The sequence below is a fragment of the Aythya marila genome, assembly GCF_965140915.1.
Source record: "Aythya marila genome assembly, chromosome: 3".
NCBI classification, from domain to species: Eukaryota; Metazoa; Chordata; class Aves; order Anseriformes; family Anatidae; genus Aythya; species Aythya marila.
Window position 1 is genome coordinate 47,225,774 of NC_139044.1, and position 23,775 is coordinate 47,249,548.

A 23,775-nucleotide genomic window follows, 5' to 3' on the forward strand; every position below is an offset into this window, starting at 1 on the left:
GCATTTTGTTACCTCACCATGTCCCACACCCACAAGTCACCAGGCTGCGGCCCTGCTGTGGGGCCGGGGTGTCCCAGCAGCAGGGGCTGGGCACCCCAACAGCACCCATGGGTGCACGGCTGGGAGCTGCCACACACCTCCCTAAAGGACAGCGCTTGAAGGTTACAGGCACTGGTTACAGACAACGCCAGGGACTCACTTTCTAGCAAATTCTACAGAGCTCGGAGAGTTTCAGGCAGCATCCCATTCCTGATGTGTCATTATTTAGTGTACTCGGGGGAGGAAAGTTTCAATTTAAGGAGGACTGAAAGAGCCAAGCTGGTAAAAAGGAGTTACTGAGCTAGGGAAGGAGCTCTTCCTTTCATACCTGGCCTCCCCTCCACGCACACAGCATTCACCGAACGCCAGCTACATTTTTCTGGCTTGTGCGTTTCTCTTCTGACGCACATGAACCTAATTTTCATAATTAAGACATTCCAACTGCTTTTTTAAAGTGCTTTTCAGTTGTTTTCTTGCACTTTGCTGTAACATTAACCAACACATTTTCACTTTTTCTTTATGAGGTACGAAACAGACGTGTACCAGTCCCTAACCTAACCTGCACTCATCAGTTGTTTCTAACTGTGACAAGAGGAAGGCTTTTAATTACACAAGTTACTCTGGAAAATATCACCTACTATTTCAGATGAGGAAAGTACCAACTCAATTCCAACCTTAAGGAATGAGTAACAACAAACAAAAATGATGAAAAGAATTCATACAGGTTTCTCCTGTTTTAAAGGCAAAATAATCAGCAGCTCCTGAGCAGTACTCTAAGTCTACTGAGGTTTCTCTTTAAAAATAGCAATAATGCTTCTTTAATAATCTAGTAAGCAATGGTGAACAAACTGCTTGCAAAACACAAGCTTTAAAACAATTGCTTTTTTAAACTTCAAATTTTTATCAGTCAAAACAACATCCATCTTTTTAAGAAAAGTTGCACACCAGGTGACTGCAATTGTGTAAATGCTACAGATGCATCTCCAAAAATAACTTCAAAAAACTGTACTGAGGGGGACTGGGGGGGACAATAAGGGGGAATAAAAGCTCTTAACATTTTTCCCAAGGAAAATTTATTTTTTTAGCTAAGTGTAATGCAAGCTTTGGTTTTGACATTGTAAGAGGCTGTCACAGAATGACAACAAAAAGCAAAAAAAAAAAAAAAAAAAAGAACAAAAAAACAACACGCCTTAGAACAACTCTTCTGAAGCTTTGGAAAAACAAGTTCTGGAAGTTTTATAAGCATGTTATGAGACGATCATAAATTTGAAAGTAAGATTTAAAGATGACTAAAGAACCAGATTCAAAAACCAATGTTGATAAGCAGCACAAAAAACAATACTTATCTCGTCTCATTCTTTTTTAGTACAACATTAACATTACGATTAAAAGTTTAGAAATCAGCCTGAGACTCTGGGCAAAAGCCTATTGTAAGGTTTTTATACCAACAATGCTCATCTCTTAACTTTGTGTTAAAGGTATGGTTTGTATGGAAGTAGTGTTTCTTTCCTTTTTTATTGAACAATTTGATACAAAGGAAAAAAAGTCATGCTAATGTACCCAGTGCCCCTTCTTCAAACCTGAAGCATCAGCAAAACCCTAGCTAAACACAGGCTGCATTTACATAATCACAAACAATACGGTCATGCACAAAAGTAACTAGATAACTTCCAGGGGAGAACTTATTTCCAACAGTCAAAGCCAGTTCTTCAGTCCTTACTCACGCAGACATTTTAGGTAAGACAACGAGGCTGACACGAAATCGCTGGGCTGTGAGAGCCCACATGTATTTTTCTCAGCAAGCAGAGCACCGAGAACTGAGAGCAGCATCCAAGAAAAAGTTATCCTCCTTAACCCCTACCTGGATGTTTTGTTGGAACTGGTATTTGAGAACAGGCTGCCTATCTGCCATTAAATCAGGTCCACCCCCAAGAGCTAGATGCACGGCTTAACTCGCGTTCAAAGGAAGGCAACTTTTGAGTCGCCTTCAGTGCGGGTCTGACAGGAGCGCAGAAGTTTTTGAGGTGCCATTTAAAGAGCCTTTATCAGGAATTCATTCTTTCTATGTCAATGAATGATTTTGAATCTGTGATTTTTATGATTTTGAATCTGTGGCCCTGGCTTTTTTTTTTTTAAACGATCTGCGTCTGTCCCAACCAAGTACAACATTCTGACCACCCATAGGTTCAAGAAAACCAGGCACTTAAACATGAGAACTACACTACTTAGGTGTCATATCGTAATTTAGGCATATTTGTTCAAAGTCTGCTGAAAGAATAAAGCCAAAGTAACACACTAATTACAATAGGTCAGAATGCAATTAGAGTTCAAAACATCTAATTTATTTTTAAAAAATCAGTGTAAGAAAAAATGATACGATGGATTCGTTTTCCACAGTGGGGACCACTAATCTATATCAGTAGACAAAAAAGATTGTAAGGTAGAATCATTAAAGGTAGTATCTAAGAAGCTGAAGCACAAAAAAATCATGTCACACTTGATGGTGCAAACAATTACAGGAAATACAGCCTATTCCACATGCAGGAAAAGCCCTCTCTTCCCACAGGTTTGCACTAGTCTGATAAAAACAATCCAGCTTCCTAGTTATTATGATGTGCACTTTAAACATCCTTGTTAATCCACAAAAGCCTTATTTACACATAAGAAGTTGAAAGCACACATATGCAAAAATATCTGTAACCTAAACAGATCTGTGACTTTCATATTTTATTCTCAAGTAGTTCATTAAAAGTTTCCTCCGTGTACCTCTCACATTTAAGCCGATCTTCAAAACAAATGCTGTAAGGCAGAGACCATCTACTAAATTAAGCACGACGATTTTCAAAGATCAAACATTAGGATAGAGTTCAGAAAGGAAAACGTGTTTTGGGTAACACAGAGAGCACGGGAACCGGACAAGAATGAGATACGCTTTCTGAGGTCTAACCAGATTAGATGGAAAGCTCTTCTTTAAATTGCCGGGTCAGTTTCTATTCCTTGTTGCGTACAATTACAAGAAGTAATCAATGCAGAAGCCCATTTGATTTTTGTTTTTAATGAGGGCATGTAAGATAAGTAAATGAATAAATTCTAAAACTTCTCATTCCTGTAGAGAAACTACATTTGCCTGAATGCCTGGGGTTGTGACATTATTTCTTCAGTTAGACCAGTAGAAAATGGGATGCCAAGGCTCGCAGTCTGACAGTTATCTAGAAGTGTTACACTTCTCAAGCACAAGCTGAATCTCCAGGAAGATGGCTATACAGTGAGTGAAAAATAAAGGAAGACACCCAAAGGCACAAGACGTTGAACAAGAAGCAGTAAAAACCAGACCGGGGGCGAGGGGAACGCGAGCACTAACTTTCTACACACATGCAACCAACGCACACAGACACCTGCCCCTAATACTGTGTGTTCTCATGAGCTCCATGATGAAAATATTAAATGTCACACTTCCACGTCAGTGCTCTGAGCCACGCTGGGGAACTCTCCTGGAGAATGTCAAGGCGGCATCGAGCTGAGGCTCCCCAACGCGGTGCCCCCCGGCAGCCAAGGTAGGTGTCTCGCAGAACAACAGCTGCTCGGACCCCTCGGTTGTTCATCCCTATCGACTATCCCACCTACATAACACGACCTGCATGCATCTGAGCGATACAAGCCCGTGCCAACAGAGAAATCCGCGCAAACCCACGGATATTTGTCGTTCCCTGCTGCCAGGCGAGTTCATTGCTCTGCTCCAGCTCGCGGCGGTGAGCGGGGGCCTCGTGTCTCAGAAAAAAAATACCTGCCGCCCCCTAGCGCCCAAACCTCGCAGGCCTGGAGCAATTCAACAGATTTGCATGAAACATTTTTTTTTTTTTTTCTCAGCATTCCAAAAAGTTTTCTGCCTCCACAATGCTTCCACCCCACTGCCAACGTAAACAGGAAAAGCAAAGAAGCTTAAAGGGATAGCAGAATTCTTCCTGAGACTATTTAGGAACAGAGTTTTTTGGTTTCTTTTTCGAGAAGAGTGTGAAGAGCAGCTTCAACACAACCCTTAAACAACTTTTTCAGGAGTCTCCACAGCCCTCATTTTGGGATTCTAACACTTCACGGAACAGGCTTCCAGAGCTTTCGGTATTAAAAAAAGAATAATCTCAACAGATGCAAGGATTACAGACATTCCTCTTTCAGTGTCCTTTTTGTATGGGAAATGTTTTTCTCTCTTTTGTTCTGTGACAGAAAAAAAAAAAAAGTTTCGGGCCTCCTCTGGTCAAATATACAAAGCTGAAGAGATTGAGGAGATCAAAAATCCAACATCAAGTCCCTGAAATATTTGTTTGGGGGGGAAAAAAAAAAAAAAAAAAAAAACAAGGTCTTCTCAGTCAACTTTCATCTTGATATTTACTATAATCCTAATTACTCTGCAGAGGTCATTTTCTATGGAGCCCAAGAACACAATTCCTAAGTTGTTTTACTTTTCACATCCATATTTGCTCAGCTATAGATTCACACCTACCAAAATTCTCAAAAAAAAAAAAAAAAAAAAAAAAAGATTCTCACAAAAGGAAAAACAATCTCCCATTGTATCACTTCCCGGAGTCCGTTTTTCATAATTCTTCACCGCTTGGTCGCTTGGTTTGTTTTTTGTACTCCTCTATCACTTATTTCAGAAGGCAGCATTTTCTCGATATGCTATTTTTTTTTTTGTTGTACTACAGCCACTATCTCTCTTTTACAGTCTTGGGAGAGGGCGGGGAGTCGCTCTACCAAATATAACCAGCTCTTCCATCTTCCGAGGTCAACAACTTCCCAAACTTCTTTTTACCGAGGAGGAGGAGGAGGAGGAATATGTCTGCGGACGGGAGCCCTGACTCGAGATCTCGGATTCAGCCTGAGGACCTGGAGGAGTTGGGGCCGCACAAACACTTTCTGGCTTTGGTGTATGTTTTGCAAGGCTACCAGAGGTGGTTAAACACGTCTAACTCTCCAGAAAGCCTCACGTTTAAGGTGGGCAGAAAGGGGAAGGCTTCTAACAAAAAAAAGAAAGAGGCAAACTTGGGCTAAGTGCGCCCAAAGGCAGAGCCGTATTTCGCCACGGCAGGTCTGCCGGGAGGCCCTGCGGGACACGGGGCGAGCCCGCACGGCCCCCACCCCCCGGCCCCACAGCGCAGGGGCCTGGCCGGGGCCCGAGAGGCAGCGGCCGTCCCACGGAGCAGCCGGCCGGGGGGGGATCCCGTACCCAGGGGGGGGATCCGATCCGCCGGCGGCCAGAGCCCAACTACAACTACTGCTCGGGGGGGTGGCGCTGGGGACGGGCCGGGGGGGAAGGGAAGGGAAGGAAAGAGAAGGGGGCCTGGGAGCCTTCCTCCTCCTCCTCCTCCCCCCCCCCCCGTGCATTCCTCAGCGCCTCTCCTCGCTCCCTCCCTCCCCTCCACGCGGCGGGCAGCCTTCCCCGGGCGGGAGGCCGGAGAGAAAAAAAAAATATATATATAAAAAAAAATAGAAATTAAAAAAAAAAAATCATCATCATCATCATAATAAATAAAAGGTGTTTTCGTCAAGGCACAGCCGCGGGCGGGCAGCGCCGCACTTCCCCTTTGTGCCGGGCTGGCAGCGAGCGGGGCGGCGGCGGGGGGCGCGGGGCGGCGGGGCCGGGCTTTACCTTCGTCCAGCAGCCGCTCGAGGTGGTTGAAGATCCCGCAGAAGTTGGGCAGGCTGCTCATCAGCTTCTTGTCGTTCATCAGCTGCATCAGGTAATCGGGGCTCGGCTTGGGCTTCTCCTTGGTTTCCATTTCCCCAACCATATTCCACGGCGCAGGGCGGGCGCCCGCAGCAGCTCCGCCGAGCGAGGCGGCGGCAGCGGCGGCGGCACCGGCACGGGGCGCCCGGCGGGGAGCGGGCGGGCCGGCAGCGAGCGCGGGGGAGGGGAGGGAGGGAGGGAGGGAGGGAGGGGAGGGGAGGGGAGGGGGCGGGCAGGGGAGCTCCCGCGAGGAAGGAGGAGGAGGAGGAGGAGGAGGACGGCTCGGCGCCGGGGGCCGAGGCTCAGCCGCCGCCGCGAGGGGAGAGCCGAGAGAAAAAGAGGAAACTCGCAGGAGGGCAGCCCGCCGCCGGCTAGGCGCTGCTCCCCGGCCGCGGGGCCCCGCCGCCGCCTCCTCCCGCTGCTGCCGCCGCTCCGTGCGCCCTCGGCCGGCGCGGCCCGGGCTGCGTCCCCCCTCCGCCTCCTCCTCCTCCTCCTCCTCCTCCTCCTCCTCCTCCTCCTGCTGCTGCTGCTGCCGCTGCTGCCGCTCCGCCCGGCTCCGCTCCTCGGCGCTGCCCCCCGGCTCCGCGGCGGGGGAGGGCGGGCGGAGGGAGGGAGGGGACGAGCGGGGCGGGCTGCCGCGGCCGCCGCTTCCCAGGAGCAGCCGCCGGGGTCTCTCCGCTGCCGCCGCCGCCGGGCGAGTCCTCTTGGTCGTCGTCCTCCTCCTCCCCGCCCTCCCGCCGCCGCCGCCGCCTGTGGCTGGTGCGCGTCAGCCCCGCCGCCGCCTCCTCACTTCTCCCCAGTTCGCTCCCGAGTTCGCCTCAGTTCAGGCTGCGCTGGCAGCGGCGGCAGCGGGCGGGGAGCGGAGCGGAGCGGAGCGGAGGGGGGCGGGGCCACCGGGGGTGGGCGTGGCCACCGCGGGGAGCGGGGGGGGTGGGCGTGGCCGCGGCGGCCGTTAGGCGGCGGCAGCGCCGCTTGGCGGAGCCAACCGTTGGGCTGCCGGGGCGGGAGCTGGGCTCCCCCTCGCGGCCACGCCCCCTTTCGGGGCCGCGCGCCCCTCTCCTAAACAAAGTCTCCGCGCGGCGGGGCGCGCTCCGCGGGGTCACGTGCGCGGCGCCCGGAGGGGAGGGGGGGGGTGGGGAGAGCCCCCGGCAGGCGCGCGTGCGCTCGGCGCTGTGTGTGTGGGGGGGGGGAGGAGGGAAAAAAAAAAGCAGTGGGTGCGCCGCGCATGCGCCGCCGCCCTGTAACCCTTAAAGCGGCCGCGCGGCGCCAGCGGGAGCGGCGCGGGGCTCAGGTACCGCGGGGTGGGGGTGGGAGGCGGCCGTTTAACGGGCACCGCGCGCGGGCGGTGCGGCCGTTGGGCCGCTGCTCGGGCTGTGGGGGTGAAGCCGCCCTCGGGGCGCTGGGATGGGATGGGGAGGCGGTGCCCGGAGGCGTTGGGGGCTCTCGGGCAGGCAGGGTGCGAGGCTGTGCCGGGTGCCGTCGAGCTCCGCTGGTCAGCGCGGAGCGTGGGGCACGAAGCGGCTGCGGTGCCTCGGATGGTTGCGTTCCTCCCGCTGCTGGCTGGATCCCTCTCGTAAACTCTTTATTTGGACGAGATAACGTGTTTAATTTCAGGGTTTGGTTTACGTAAGTAAAATTTAATGGTTTATGTGAGATAAGTCGTGTTTGCTGCATCCATCGCCTTTTTTTAAAACTACTCGGAAAAAGAATCAAAAAGCATACCAATGTTACAAACATGTTTATTTTTACATTATTTTTTTTTTTTACCATAGATTGTTATTCCCTCAATATAGCATGCCCAAAGCACGCTGCAGCATGGCTACAGATGATGAAGCAATGCCATTCCTATTTAATAACGATATTATATTTCCTCAATTCCTTTTCTTGTTTTAAAATGGTGATACACAAAAGCACACCTTCCATGCCTACCAAAACCATCATCTTTTTTTGTCATCAATCAGTCTGGAAGTTGTTGCATTTTTTGTAGCCTTTTATCGGCTTATTTTTGACCAGTGACTGAAAGCTCTTCTTAAACACGGAGAAAACATGTTACTGAGTCCTTCAATTTGATTAAGGACATCAGTCAGACAGCAGGCTTTCGTCTTAAAATTAGATGAACTTAGATAATGTCAGAATAATTGTTCTGGACTGCCAATTCTCACAGTAAAAATAGCATATGGAGACTTTTTTCAGCAGATTTGGTGCAGCTGTTCCCATACTGCTTCATTATAGCCTCCTGCACATAAAGTGCTTCCACTGCTTGGATACAAGCAGATAAAGCAAGCACACGATATAAGGTAAGAAAATACCAGCACAAGTCACTGTGCAGTAACTACCAATTGACCTACCAGCTAATGAGAACAGTGTAGCTTATGGTAAGCTATTTTGCATTTATGTACTGGAGAATAGGATGTTGGACACCAGCAGCACTGGCAATATTGCATTCATGCGTTGCAGTGCAGGATTCAAGCTCTGTTTTGCCATGTGTTAATCTGAATTGTTTACCTAGCCTGGAGATTACAAAAATTGAGGTAAAACGACGTGTTGAGGCTGCCTGTGTAATTAAGCATAAGCTACCTAGGAAAAAATCTCATCCTTCATTTTTCCACGGATACTTCAAGTCTGAACTTAAAGCACTGGAAAGATGCCACTGGAAAACCTGAATGCTGTGACAACATGTAGATAAATCACTGTTAGCTTTAAATAAATTTAAAAAAAAAATCACAAAGACTTCTTTCTTCATCAAGTACATCGTAAAATCAACAAAAAACCTACCTAAAAAAACCCTCTGCATGCCTGGTGTTCTTCTCTCTTCCTTCACCTTCCCATGCTTCCATGTCCCAGGAAAGGGGGCCTTAAGAGCGCATGGGAGATGAAAGCTGAATTGTTCCTGGCTAAGGAGCTGTGAGAAGGTGTAGCTCCCATCAAGACTGGCAACAGGAAGTAGAAATTCCCTTGCACTGCATTGAACTTTGGAGTTTTCCCATGGAGGAAAAGACAGGGGAGGGGATTTTGTTGTTGTTTTGGTTTGTTTATTTCAAGGTAAACGGGTCCTGTGGCCACAGATGGTTCTTGTGGTAACTACCTAACACCTTAACTTTGGTCTGAACACCAGCAGAAGTCCTTATCTCTAACTCCTGTGTCTGTATCTAGGTAGCCCTTCTTGTATCTCATAACGTAGTATTCTCCAACAGTTGTTTTTTTTTTTTTTTTTTTTAAGGTGAAGTTTTATTGCATTAATCTAATCTTGAAATAAGACAAAACATGATAATGCCAGCAGCAGGCTCTGTACATGGCAGTTAAGGCCTTGCGCTGATCATAAAAAGCAAATTCAATTACTGCTATAATGTTCATATCTGATAGCAGCTGGGGAAAGAGGAGACCTGAAGGCTGATGGCTACTGAGAAACATTCTTTTAGTTAAAGCATTCACAATTGCTTCCAGCATTTCTGTTGACTTACTCATAGGCGCATGCACCTGGATGTCACCAGCCTTCTGAAACCGCCTACAACAGGAGGGTAACAGTGTGCCATACCACCCTTCTTTAGGGAAAGAAGAGACTATTCACTTACCCATTTACAGTCACCTGAGGAAAAATACTGCTTCAGGACTGTTTGTGATTCACGTGTGGTGGACAAGACTGTAGTTGCTGTAACTGTGATGCAGCAGACGTGGCCACTAGATAAACACCTGAAATTAATTAATCTCTAGAAGGTGTTAACACACGAACATGGCATGGTCTAGATTCAGACCAAAAACTTCCAAGAGCATCAACAGTATTTGAATTCTGTGATGCCTGATAACTCCTTAAAACCTGTTTCCTTTGACATTAAGCCAAACTGACAGCTAACTTTCCAACAGAAATCATAGTAGAGCTTCAAAGCAATAAGTAGAAGGCATAGTATTCATAGTCAAATAAAAAAAAAAAAAAAAGGAAAGTATTTAAAGAAAAAAGGTTGTTCCAATGACCACCTCAGGTTCTTTAAATACTAATGCTAAGTCTTACCTGTATACTCTGTCTGCCAGGTGTATCCTGTCTGTATAATTGGATGCTTCATTCCAGCTTGAATGTTTTCCTGACACAGCAGTGAGTTGAAAAGATGTCTTGTCTTTAAATCCTAGGATAGACTTCAGCCATTAAACATCATCAGATCAGAACACAGGCACTTCTGTTTCTGATTGCTGTGCACAACCTCAGAAGAGATAATGCCTAATTTTTGTTCACTATCGACATTGACTGATTGCTGAAGAAGTAGAAGATGGGGGTTTTAAGCATACCTTAGTCTGGAAGGAATTTGTTTTGTTTTCTAGGTGTAAGGCAGCACAACAGCTCTGTGAGAAGGGTGAGTCAACTCTTCACCCATCTCTCCTCTTGGAACTGGCCAACAAAAAGGTATTTTCCACCTTTGAGCTAAATCTGGTCAGGTTTTTTCGGTAAGGTATATTCCATGTGCCTTGAGTTACTGTTCTTCATGCAGGTAGGCTGGATGGGCCTCAATCCTGTTTCATAAAGTATTCAGTATTTTGTTTAAGTCTTAGTGAAGGCATGGGTATCTCTGTCTTGGGCTTCACCCTAAGTATCAAATAGTCATGGTTATGTGTGGAAAAGATATAAATCATCATATTGTAGGATGTATTGCATCAGTGTTCCATAGATTAATTACCATAGATCATCTATTATATTTTTCTTTAAGTAGATAACTTCCATTGATCTGTAATGCCTGTACATGCTGTTTCTTTATGTACTGCTATGTGGACTTTTCTTCTGAAAAGGCAGCATTCTAGTGATGAGCAAAGGTATCTGTTGTACTCAGGGCAGGTGGTAGCTCTGCTAGGCACCCAGGAAATCTCCCTGCATTGAAACCAGGGTTTAGAGGGGTTTCATTTCGCCCTCTTCAGTATGAGATGAAAATGGTGTCTCATAGGCCACTCTTAGTGTAACGTAGCTGAAAAAGGCAGAAAGCAGTGAGAAAACAGGAAAGAAGGAAAAGCAATCTCAGAAAACATAGAAAGGAAAAAAATGGCCAGCAATTAGATAGATAAAACTAAATTGAGATATTATAAATAAAATTTACCTACTTTGTCGTAGTGCTTTGTCTCTTGCTCATACTGTTACTTAAATTCAAAAGCCAGCAAGGAAAAAGACATTTTTTTCACAGAATATATTTGAATCATGCACAGTCAGAAGATAAGTTTTACCTCTAAGCTCATAAACTTCCCTACATCTTGTAATTTACAACTGCTTGTACTGTTGTGCATTTTGCTCTTGGATCATGGGTAATCACTACTCTTACTAGTTCACTAAAAAGAGTCAAAACCTCTTGAGCGCAGCGTACACACTTCTAATGGTTCCAAGTCCCATGGTCCTGTAGGTTCAGATAGCGTGTTTTCCATTTGTACAGTCACAAAATTACTACCCTAGCTAAACAGCCCCAGGTTTGTATAGCTGAGAACTGCAGCTGGCCTCTGGCCTGTCCCCACCGGAGAACTCGGGTACGGACACACTGGGGCCGTCAGCCACTGCCACAGAGGTGGGAGTGGCACTGAGCACATGCTGCCTGAGCCTGTGGAGGCACTGAATTGACCACTGCTAAATGTGCGTCATCCGAGTCAACGTGTGCTGTGAAAGAGACTACGATATGAGGATATCCAGAAATTAAGAATATTAAGAGATATTAGCCATTGTTTACTTCAGATGTACCTGTTTGTCTTCTACCATCTGATTTACACTCTCTACCTTCAACCTATCCAGGATAGCATTCTGCATTTTAATCAAGTGATGCGGTCAACTACTACAGTTAGTGCCATCAGCAGCTTTTTTTATTTGCTACATGTAACTAAAAATACAATGCTGAAAGACATATTTCTGCACAAGATATATATAGTCAAACATATTTTTATTTTCCACTGTAATGAGAAATATTTCCACATTCACTATAGAATTAAAAAAAATTGTGCAGATGTATTTTGACAACAACAGTAGCGAGGAGCTGTCAACTAAAGAAAGTGAGAAGTCTTTCTCAGGTGCACCATTTTTGGTAAAATACCATAGTATATCGGGTTTTGTTGAATATAAATGAAATGCTTTCAGCCTTAACTTTGTAAATAGATTTAAATTATCCATTCATCTCAATTACTACTAAAAGCAAGTAGAGCTTAAAATGCAATTGATACATTAAGTTAATTTTTCCTTTTAACATGTCTGAAATATGAATGTATATGTGTATCGACTTACACTGAAGGATTGCCGGCGATATGTTGCTTATACTTCTTAATGTTCAGTACATGAAGAGCAGCAGTGCTTACCCAAGGAGCTTATACTTAACTGGACAAAACACATCCACATGAAGTATAATAAAATGTTGCATTTTCAAACCTTCTGGTAACAAACAAGAATCATTTGTAGTGGCTTAGCCATCTAATAACATATAATCAATTAATCCGACAGATCCGGAATCTTACATATGACTAAATCTTTTTTCAACTCAATCCTTTATATATTCCAAATCTTTATTTTTCTTAAGTTCTTTGTTATATCTAATGGTGGCAAAAATAAGAGAAGCATCTGGAGTTATAAAGCAGTGCAGAAGGAAGGGGACTGAGCATTATGAACCTGAGAAGCGTCTGGAGATGAGAGACTCGTTCAGCAGCGTTCCTCCAAAGCAAAGGACAGGGCGCAGTGGTCATCAATCTCCCGCACAAAGACCACTTTGCTTCCATGCTACGGTATATTCAGAAGTGTGTTGTCTGCTTTATCTGCTCATGGGTATTAGTGCCTTTTCTCTAGAAGGAAACAGCAGAGATGGTGTTCAGTCTCACAACATTTTGTATGGTCTTTTTACACTGTTGGAAGTCTAAACTGTGTTTTGTTTGCAGATGGCATTCTCTCCCATTTGTTCCTCGTAGCCATTTTCTTTCTCCTGAGCATGGGAGGTCTCTCCTGGAATACAGTAGCTAGCAGTAGTTACGGCATACCCCATTTCACTGTTTTCTACTCTTCGAAGTTGCGAAACACACTACAGTAAAGTACTTTGAGATGCAAGGATGAATGCCTGCTATAGCAGTGCCACTGTGACTTGGGGAGGATTTGGCATCTCCTCACAGAAACAGGAGGCATCCTAAGGCTTGTGCTATCTTTGTTGGCAGCTGTAGATTGGTGTGTTGTAAATCCTTATTTGACTGTCACTGGAGCCCATTTGGAACTACAGTCACTTACATGCAATTGTATGATCTTACTTAGCTAATACTAAGCTAATACTAATAATCTCATCGTTATTAGAGTTTATTGCTGAATTATAGTAATTCTTTGTTAGGAGAGTATAAACACTATCAAGGGTAGGATTCACGTGCCTTCTGGTATCCTGTCTTGTACCTGCTCAAATCTCCATGTCACTTTTCTCTCAGAGTTCCTGCATCACATCAGCCCACTCTGTCTGGATGTCTCTGACACCTTCAAGGGCATCTGGAACAGCTGCTGCAAGCTCTTGTATAGACATCTGAATCTCACTGTAGGCAGGCAGAAACGTTTTTCTATTAACAACTTTTCCTCTTCAAATAGTCTGAGCAGAAGCTTGAGTTCAGGATTTTTACAAGAACTAAATTACTCCTAAATACAGTCGTTCCCTACCTCTGGCTTTTAGAAGTGTATTAGTATTTCACATTCAGAAAATTCATTGTGTAGGACAGACCACAGAGTAAGGGGGTGAGGAAGTAAGCTGAAAAATTAATGGTGTAGGGGCAAAGTAGATGCTACACAAAGTTGAGTAATTGTCCAAATTTAGACATAGTGGTCTGATTAAAGAAACAACAGTAATTGAAGATAAATTCAATATGTTTGGAAATTACATTTTACCATTCTAACCATCTCTCAGATTCTTATATTTTTATTATTTTTAGTTTGAAAGGTTTTGTGTTTGCTCTCTGATTATAACTGAAGTACAAGGAAATATAACACATTTCCTGTGTATATTCAGATGACTTGAGCAGATCTAGTTCACATGTAGATATTCGTGTTCAACTAGAACATGAGAAATTTCCATGTACATACATTACAACTTTTCTTGTAACTTAGAAAAGTTAAGGCCACTTTCTCTAATACGCAGTTGCAAGTTACAGAATTCATTGCATAATTTGTAAATAAGGTGATCACCGAAGTGTTAACATTATCTTTTATGCTATTGTATTGGTTAAAATATATTTGAAAGTTTCACAGGCAGCTTTCTTCACCTTTGGGGTGTTTAGGTAATCTGTTAGACTAGGAAATAAAGGTTATTACAGTTACTGTGGTGACTACAGGATTTTGTTTTCACAGAACAGATAACTCTCTCAGTTTTTTAGCCCTCCCTTCTGCATCCTGATCATGCAAAGGTAGGTATCCCAGAGAACATACTCCACTATCCAGTTTGTGTAACAATACTGTTTTATGTATTAACAAGTATTTGGTCTTGCATAACAATATGCTTAAAAGACAACAGGTTGTGTCAGGGACTATAAAGAAAACAATGCTCAAGGCAAGGCAGGAAAAAGTTCTCTTGAGTTTTCATAATTTTCTTTTGATTAAAGAAAGTCAGCATGAAACCAGGTGTTAGGTGATCTAAAATAGGCAGCCTTTCTTGTACCCACCCTAGCAAGGTCTGGAAAGTCCCTGTTACTTGGGAAGCTTGCAGACCACTTGCTTCTCTTTTAGAGAAGAAGAGGAGGCACTACTGGACTTAAAGGATTTCCCCATCTCCAGAAATTTTCTACTTGCTTTATGTGGCCAAATTTCATGCCAGAAAAAAGGTTTTAGCAAGCCAATTCAAATGCATACATCTCCACTTCAGTTTTCCTCCCATGGAGTCTATTTATAGTCATCCATCTGATTTTAATTAGAGGTGTAGCTGATCTTTTGTCCCCTTTTGAAGTTTGTACACACCTGTCTTACAGGTTAGTGAAGTCACTCATCCCTGTGGCTACAGACAGACCTTGGTACCACTGGAGATGCTTGTCAGAGTAAGTAGAGCTCTGTGTCAGATTGACCACAGGTGATTAGTAAGGGAGTCATGGTAGTATTCGCTCAGGCTCGTACCTGAGATGTTACGTCAATATGCTCACAATTTTGTTTCAGTATTAGAGTTCTGGGGAGGTCTGTTAAAACCCTCTCAAAAAAAAAAAAAAGTAAACTGGGAAATTTAATTAGGAGACTGAAATACAAAGATTAATTTGATAACTAGTTATTGCACATACAAAATAGTAGATAGTAATGTTGTAAGGTAAGTGAACTGTACCCATATTATGACTAAAATAACCAGTTTTGCATATAGTATTGATGTCTCTTGTTTTATGTTCAGACACTAGATGTAAAAGCTGATGAAAGAGTTACTTATATTATTTCATACTTTTTCCTCACAAGAGCCAAGAAACTGCTGTCATTTGGCTGTTCATGATCAAGAATTTTGTTACGCGTGAAATCATTATTCATGTCTTCTTACAGACTTTAGTTATCCTTGCTTCATTTTAGCTGAAAATGACATCTATGCACAACAGTTGCAGGTCATCAATGATCATATGTAGTAAGTGGTAATCTTTCAAAATCAATTTGATCTCAGTTCATGAAATAATTTTTAAATGCATTACATATTCCCTCATTTTTGAAACTTAAAATTCTAAAATAATTACTGAATTCCCTGTGTGGCGTTGGACTAAGGGATTTGAAGAGGTGCCTTCCAACCTAGACACTTGGGTCACTGTACAATTACAAAAAGTTTTTTTTTTTTTTTTTTAAAACATCTGTAATATTGAACTTTCTGGTGGTGTGTTAGTGCAATTTCATATATAAATGTACACAACATTAAGTCCAAATTGTACAGTTGTGTAGCTCTATATGAAAATATAATATGCCTTAAACTAGAATGTGATCTCATTGCTTGTCATTAATTGTCAGCTTACCTAAAATTGCTTTCCATATGACCTACCTGTCCCTTTACTTAAAAAGGGGAAGTTCCTATGTCAGTGTGGACCACAAACAAGTAGAGAAGCGTTTGGAGAGATTTCTCCAGCTTCTTCTGAAACATGAAGTATTTTGCTTCTCCTCTGAAAAAATTACACGATAGAACAAAATTAGGAAGAAGGCTCTCACATCCTCTGCAACACTGCCTCAGCAAAGCCAGCCTGTTGGGCCATGCGCAGAAAACAGCCAAGCAGTAAGACTGAGATTGTATTGACAAGAACAAGATGAATGGCCCCCTGGAGACTACGGGGTTTGTATGCTAGTTTCCACCACCTTTTCATCCTTTTGTACCCCCTTTCAGTTCATATGCAGATTAACTCAAACCCAGTCCTCACTAAATACTCTTTCTCACTTTAGTTTTGGAAAGTAGATGGAGGATCTAAATATTTATGAGGCCTTTTTCCTCTGGTTTATGATGCACTCTTGTTGAATGTTGAGGAATTACGTTAATGAATGCATGCCTGCACACACAGACACAGAAACCAGGCAAAAGGAAAAAAACACACAAAGCGTTGTCAGCCCTAATGTCGGCACTTACTAAACAGTTCCCATGAAAAAAAAAAAAAAAAAAGCAAAGAGATTTAAAATCTGTTGCCAGGAGAAAAATAAATTGTACAGCTGAGCACAAAAGAAAAGAACAAAGTTTCATCTTTGCTTTCCTCAGCTGCAAATGTAACTCATTTCAACTGAGAATAAATTTGAAATAAAACATTTTAATTGAAAAATGAACGCTTGTCAAAAAAAAATCTTAACTGGATTTGTGTTTCCAGTAATAAAAAAGCAAAGCTTCAGTGCTGTACAGAGTTTCCTTTAATGTCTGTCATGAGCAATAAACATGCATTTTGTTTGTATGATACAAGATGCAGATAAGTAATCAGGGTTACAAGTTAAATGACTAAATGAAGCTTTCTGCAATGACTTTGATGATTTTAGTTGATTTATTTAGGAGGAGGTTTAGATATTGTGAGACTTGGGGGTGGGCTGGAAACTACACTAGATATTTTTAAATTAAATATAGGGTATACTGAGGCTATAGCAAGATACACTAGAATATGATTTTATTTTTAACATAGCTGAAAATTGTAAATTAAACTTTTTTTTTTGTATAGATGAAAGAATATATTGCATTAAAATGCGAGAACTGAAATAGACATAATTCTTTTAATGCCACACTGTCAAGAATCTTATTTTCAACCCTTAATCATCTCTACCCTTCTGTTAGCCCCTTCTTCCCCCTCTGATGCATGCTTAGCTGTGGTAAACAAGGCCCTGCTGTAGAAGTGAGACAGCAATTCTACAATTTCCTTTCACAATCACGAACCAGAACATGAGGATTTTAAAATGTGCTTTTGTGCTATCATTTAAAAACTTACTGAAGCGACTGCAGAATGTTAACTCTTAGCTCTAAGTGCAACAGTAGTTCACTGTCTAGTCTGGTATTGATTTTCATAATAAGCCTATCTAAATTTGATAAAACATTGCCCTAATAAATATAATCATGTTTTTATTGTACTTTGGTTTTGGGTTGTTCAATTTCATATGTAATTAAATCCAATAAAGCATCTACATTTCATTTATTCTGAAGTTATTATTTATGTGAACTTCAAATATTAACTTCACTATTTTCATTGCCTTTGCCTGTGATATCCAAGCATTGAGTGAAACAAAAATTTTGCACAGGAAAATGAAGAATTTGCAAAGGTAACTTAAGCCCAAACTAGACATTGTACACACTCATCCATCAGCTGAATGCCAGTCCAGCACCTTGATGTTAAAGACAAGCCTCTCAGGAGATTATTTAGAAAGAGATGCCTGAGGAGCCATAGAGTCTTGTCTAGACCAACAGGACTTGAGGCTTACGTATTAGCTAGTTCACATTCTTTATGTGGAAGACAGGACAGAAACTAGGTACCTGTTTTCTTCCTCTGAAATTCATTTGCGTCCACAGATTTCTGACTAAGAGTAACCTTTGCTTTCAGAAGATGAAAGTGCACAAAAGCAATCACACAAATAGCACAGTAACGCTTTCAGTGAATTCTTAAGGGCAAGACCTTCTGTCTTGTGACATTTTCCTTCAAGGATAAACAAGGATGGAGTGCATTCCTCACTTCTCTGAATCAGAAGAATCCTACAATGGATTCAGAATTTAGGTCCCAACACAAAATCCTATTTCTTAAGAAAAAAAGTAGGTCATTGAGTTGGTTGTTTCTAAGGACCAAACACAGTGCTGTCAGGATTGCCAGACTGGTTAAGATTTAGAGCAGTAGAAATTCCCCCTGAATTGTTTGCTAGGTGAAGAATTAACTTCACACCTCTGCGTGTTTTTCATTGTCCAAGGAATTTCAATCAAATTCTGAAATCACAATATTCTTAAGAATGAACAAAAGTGTGGGAAATTGCAGGTAAGCTCTCTCAACATTCATCCTGCACAACAAACACTAAAAATGAGCAATCTTCCTTTTTTCTTAAGGCTGACTCTGAAGTGTTGCCACATTTTATCTGAAGGCAGCGGGGTGCAGCCATGTGTTTTCAAAAAAGTACTTTCTGGAGTCTGCTGAATCTTTAGGCTGGGATTTTTCCAAATGGATTCCTGCATAAATTTACCTTTTTTCTTTCCCAAAAGATATTTCCTACAGCTGAATCACAGCACTTAAAAGGGAATCTGGCACTCCACCTAAACTGTGAGAAGTCTAGCTGTTTCCATACCAATGTAACAGAATCATCCCACGGATTGGAAGGTATTACCTCCATGGATGGCACGCAACTGAACAGGAGTTTTTTTTGATTTTGATATACATCCTTAGAGTATTCATCCTTGGTGCCTAAACAAAGGATTTAGGTATATAAGGTGAGGTTTGGGAGATCTTTTTTTGTACTCAGATGCTTAAATTTCTGCTGATGATGGATGGACCTGAAGCTCCTTGCAGACATAATGCCTACAAAGTGCTGAAGCCACGACTAGCAAAGTGTTTAGAAACTTAGCATAAGATGTACTAAGACATGTTTTGCTAAAGACATTTTCTCCGAACGTTAAAAAGAGATGGGTGGATTTGTTCATCATCTTTGATATTATCAGCATAGCAGGTCTGCAAGTTTTCTCAAGTTACCATAGATGTGTGCTTTCCCCCCCTCATCTTCAAGTAGTACATAATCAGTGTTTCCAGATTCATAGCTCATGCTCACAGGCATGGTTGTTAGCACACGCTGCAAATCTAATTTCTAGGAATGTTATTCGGACACCTAACCTTCACGAGTTAATTGATGAAGGAATCTGAGCCCACCTCCAGCCATGAAGATGCATTAGTTTTGGTACAGAGCTCCTCTAATGAGTGAGTGTTGTAACATCAAGGCTGCAGGATGCTGGTGGAATAACACAGATTAATCCTCCCTTTTACACAAATCAACTCCAGATTTCTTCACAAGTCCTCAAGAGCTGTTTCTCTTCTGGTCAAGCAGCTTCCAATATCAACAGTGCCTGCTTAGCAAAGCTACTGTGAATTTGGGAGAGTTTTCCTCTCCAAGCACAACATTTTTCTTACCTCATTTTCTCCTATTTCTCCATGTAAAGGGGGCAGGGCAGAAGACCAGACTTCTGTTTGATTACTATTTTCTTTACCTGTTATTTTTGTCTTGCAGAATCTGCAAGCTTTATGAATACAAAATGATTATTTGAAAGGTGAAAGAAAGTGCAGGCAAAACATGGAGGTTTATGTGAAGAAAAATGCAAAACCAACTAGTATGGGGACTGTACTGTTATTTCAATAATACGTATTCCCTATATCAAAACATAATATACCACCATTCTATTTCTGCTATTTTTATGCAATTACCATGGATATTTTGTTGGTCAGGGATATTCTATGGTAATTTTTGAGAATTCTTGTTTTAAAAACTATTGAATATCAGGAATTAGACTTATGAAGGAAGCTTACATAAACCTCAAGCATCATTCCTTCCTAAAGATCATGTAGTGTTTCTAAACCATGTGAACTGAATTTGTTTGCATAAATGTATTTCCACCAAATGTCAATGCTCATAAGTGGAGTACTAATTACATGATCTAATTTGAGAGCTTTTAACAAGTATTTCTGATTCAGTTATCTTTTGCTTTCTGTAATTTGTCTTCTTTGGCTTTTACAAAATATTAAAACCATCCTCAAAGCTGAAAACAGAAGAAAGAGCTTAATATTTTGTGATGTTTACGTGAAGAAAATAAAGAGGGTTGTTTGTTTTGTGCTGTTTTGTTTTTTAAACATTTAGTTGTTTTACCAGGGTGATTTTAAGAATGTCATAAAAGAGGGAAATGATCCAGGAAAGGCACTGCAATGAGACAAAAGGTATCTGTACTCAATGGCAACTTCTGATACAGACTTTCTAGCTGCATCTATTCTAAGAAATGAAACAAAAAGGAGCAGGATCCAAGTGCAAAAGCAAGGCCAGCCACCCTGGGCTAGCCATGTTCACTCTGTTGGGCTTTCATCCAACATGCTGTGGGCATACAGTGCCTAGCAAGCCTTTGGGGAAGCATTGGTTGGCCTGGGAGTAAACCTGTCCGAAGGGCTGCTCCAACACTTGAGCAGCACCGACACCTGGACGCACTCCCTGGCACTGCTTAATTTCTTAGCACAAATGTAATCCTGCGCCAATTTCAGCAAGTGTGGAATTGTTCTATCCCGAAGTCCCCCATTAGCGAGGAATAACTGTTTTTCCTTTCCTCCTCTTCTTATCTGCCATGTCTACTTGGATTATATGATGTCACTGGTAAAAATCATCCTTTATGTGAACTATTGCAGTGTCAGGATTCTGCATTAAGGTTATTACACAGTGTACTAATTAGAAAGTAGCAAAAAGACTGCCAAAATTTAGAAAAGCCTAATGAAAGAGAAGAAACTCTTCAGCCCCCCACACAGTGACACAAATATATAGCATATTTACACATTCACATTAATATACAGTAGTGTACTAAAATATACTGTGCAAAAGAGTTCTGCAATACTGTGTTATCTTAATGCTGTCAGCAGAATGACAAGCTATTACACAGCTATTTGACAGAAATGTTATAGTTCATTAGAAAAACTTGTTCTTGCATCATAAATTACTGTTCTAAAAATCCGGACGTGCTTCCACATAGGCATATAGGGCACGTCACTCAAAACTGACACTGGTTTGTAATGAAAATACTAGTAGCTAGTCTCCTTCTGTCACTCTTAAGTTATCTTTTAAGACCGGGTTGCATACTGCATCATTTAAATTATAGCATGGAAAAAATGTTTATGAAGGACAAAGCTAGTCACCAAGCTGAGGAACAGCACAAGAAAAGCAGAACCCAAGCACAGGACAGGTACTTTAATGACTGCACACTTGAGATTGAATTTCCTTCTAACAGCAGTAACTGTACAAAGTAAGAAAGACAGTAACAAAAATGGTAAAGGACAACAAGAAAGACTCTCACAGAGAGAGAGCCTGCACACCGATAACATCAAAAAGCAAGGTTGTAAATTAGAAGCTTTAAACCAGGAATTCAGAAACCTATAAATCCTTTTTCTTTCCTTCTAGTAATTATTGTTCCACATAAAATTGGGTGAGAGACCCAAGAAATAGCCGAAGTAACTGCCTATCGCACTTCAGAACTGAAGTCTACAAATACCCCAGACTTCCTATGGGTTTACCACTGCCTCCATCCTAAGCATCCATTTAGTACCAGCTGACAACATTTTCAGGAACAAATGAATTGAATAAAAAACAGTTTGTGTCAGAATTCCTTCAAGCAATGGCAAATTATGCAACTCTGCAAACTGAAAGTGTATATCTTCCCTTGGTCCAGTGAAAATTAAAAAAAAAAAAAAAAAGCCAAATACTTATTAAGGCCCTTCAGACCTGATTAAAGTCAAATTGCAGGAAACGTTTACTTTAATATAAAATACGCACAGTAACACAACCTTAATTAGACACACACATCTCTCAAGATATCAATAAATGTTTCCTTTTTGATACGTCTGATTTAATAGACTGTAATAACAGGGGAATGCTTCTGAAACATAATTTAGGGAAGTGGGAGAAATAAACAAGCTCAAATGTTTAAACCTCAACAACAATTAGCAGACCATTCTTTTCAAAGAAATAACTGAATTTCAAGTTTGTTTAGCTTCAGCCAAACAGAATAAAGGCTTAGTTTTTAGAATAATTGGTTTTGAAACTTGAGAAGCAGCTTCTGGGTGTTGGTACATTAGTTTACAGAAGGCTACACAAGCAGCAAAATGTGTTAGATGCTTTAGGTCTCACCAGTGAGTTAGAAAATAGATTTGAAGATGGGCCTCAACATCTGAAGGGTTTTTTTTGTTGTTGTTGTTTTTGATCTACCTTTGCATGAAGCAGAAACCGAGAGGTCAAAAATGGGATCCTTTATCTCACAGAGCTCTCTGTAATAGCATGGTGCTCTGCTTAACTGTGAGCACTCTCGGCTGGGTTGCCACCTTATGAAACCATGAAACAAACAATACACAGCGTACGTTCTTAGAAATCTCAAGTAAGGCTCCTGCACTTGTTCACAGAAGTACTTGCACTCCCTTTTTGGCTATTGACACCACCAAAAAACAACCCACCACTTCCGCAGTTTGCTTGAAACTGACAAAAACAAATTTCCAGTGTCTCTTCCCAGACAGGTCTCTATTCTAATTTAGACACAGAGCTTTTGATTTGTGTGCTGAACAATGGCTTGCTGATTATATTTTGGAAGCAATGACAAGGAAAAACTATCACAAACAAAGAGCTGGTAGATGAGAGGACTCAATATGTCCTCAGACACAGGAAGGCCTAGCAGGGAGGGTTTGTGTCTAGAGCCAGCAATGGGTGTGAAATAAAGCAGCAACCTGATCCTTAAAGCTCAACTCCTGTGATAATTGCTCAGTGAACAAGCCCCAGGGTGTCGAACAAGACCTCTTTCCCCCGAGATCACGTTCTTGCCAACCAGGAACAGGAGAACGTGTAGTCCTGCAAGCTCAACCTGTGCCAGCGCTTACCTGGATCTGTACCCTTCCTGTTCCACTTTGTCCATTTTCCCGAGCATTGGTGGGCTCTGATTTTTCCTGTGTGGAAGTGAAAAGCCTCAGTTATTCTCCTATCACAGGATGTGAAGCAAATCACTACAGTTGTCCAGATTCTTGTAAGTCAGAAGCAAGAACATGAGTGTGAAGCCAGCAGTGGGTTTACACCACATCTGGTTCATAAAACCAGGTAACACTATTTTCTGTACTAGAGGGAAGAGTCAAGCCCACCTGACATCAGCGGGCATTTTGATTAACTGATGCAACGATTTTCTCCCTCATTTTCCAGAAGAACAATTAAGATACATTTTAGGTTTCTTTAAAATACATAACTTTTAATTCCAATGTCAGTATTTGAAAGGCTTCAAAAATGTCTCACTATAAATGGTGGCTGACAGGCATTTTATTTGTAGTAATTTTTCTGTTGCATCATATATTTAAACATGGTGAGATAAGAGTCCACGATAAACAGCAATAGGCTTCACAGAACTGGAAACACAAGAAAACCTCACAATGTCATTAGCTGCAAATAAACAGTCTCAAGCTCAGCATTTTGTATTTTTTCATGACATGGCTAGCTGTTTAAAGAAACAAAATCAAAAGCACAAAATCACTTCAAAAAGCACATACACGTGCATATACAAACTGGGACACTCAATCTTACTATGAAAGAAGAAAATTGAGATGTTTGTATATTGCTGCATTACTGACTAAGCCGCACAGAAACCAACACACAGCAAAACTTCTGCTACAGCACAAGCAGTGGCACTCCCCAGGCTGTCTCTGTACATGTAGTAGGGGAGGTTGAATGCCACATTACATCCTACTGGGAAACACCTCTGAAATAACTTGGATGCGGTGCTGGACTGCACACACATTTCGCTTCAGTCTACTAGGACACAGGAGTGGTCAATGCACAGTGGTCAATGCCTTTGGTGATGGTAGGCAGACAAAAAGAGGAGCTGCAGCTTAGGTACTGCTCA

The 23,775-nt window shown here is 42.1% G+C and overlaps 1 protein-coding gene and 1 long non-coding RNA gene across 11 annotated transcripts in view; one reads left to right on the top strand and one right to left on the bottom strand.

The window, feature by feature from the left end:
- The window catches only part of QKI (QKI, KH domain containing RNA binding), a 160,995-nt gene extending 154,477 nt beyond the window's left edge, over positions 1 to 6,518 (bottom strand). For 5 of the 9 annotated variants that reach the window (XM_082757510.1, XM_082757514.1, XM_082757509.1 and 2 more), the window contains exon 1: positions 5,684 to 6,517. In XM_082757510.1, the coding sequence (XP_082613636.1) occupies positions 5,684 to 5,825 (142 nt within the window). In that variant the 5' untranslated portion in view covers positions 5,826 to 6,517. Of the gene's footprint in view, positions 1 to 5,683 lie in introns of all 9 variants that reach the window. The other 4 variants (XM_082757511.1, XM_082757515.1, XM_082757508.1 and 1 more) reach the window with 3 other exon arrangements.
- Positions 6,519 to 6,981: 463 nt separating this feature from the next.
- LOC309876847 lies at positions 6,982 to 19,744 on the top strand. 2 transcript variants are annotated; one of them, XR_014317261.1, is made up of 3 exons: positions 6,982 to 7,052; positions 10,073 to 10,154; positions 13,166 to 17,281. It is a non-coding gene; the product is annotated as an uncharacterized lncRNA (long non-coding RNA). The 2 variants fall into 2 exon arrangements; XR_014317262.1 differs by lacking the exon at positions 6,982 to 7,052 and adding an exon at positions 18,373 to 19,744 and having other exon boundaries at positions 7,077 to 10,154; positions 13,166 to 15,999.
- The last annotated feature ends 4,031 nt before the right edge of the window (positions 19,745 to 23,775 follow it).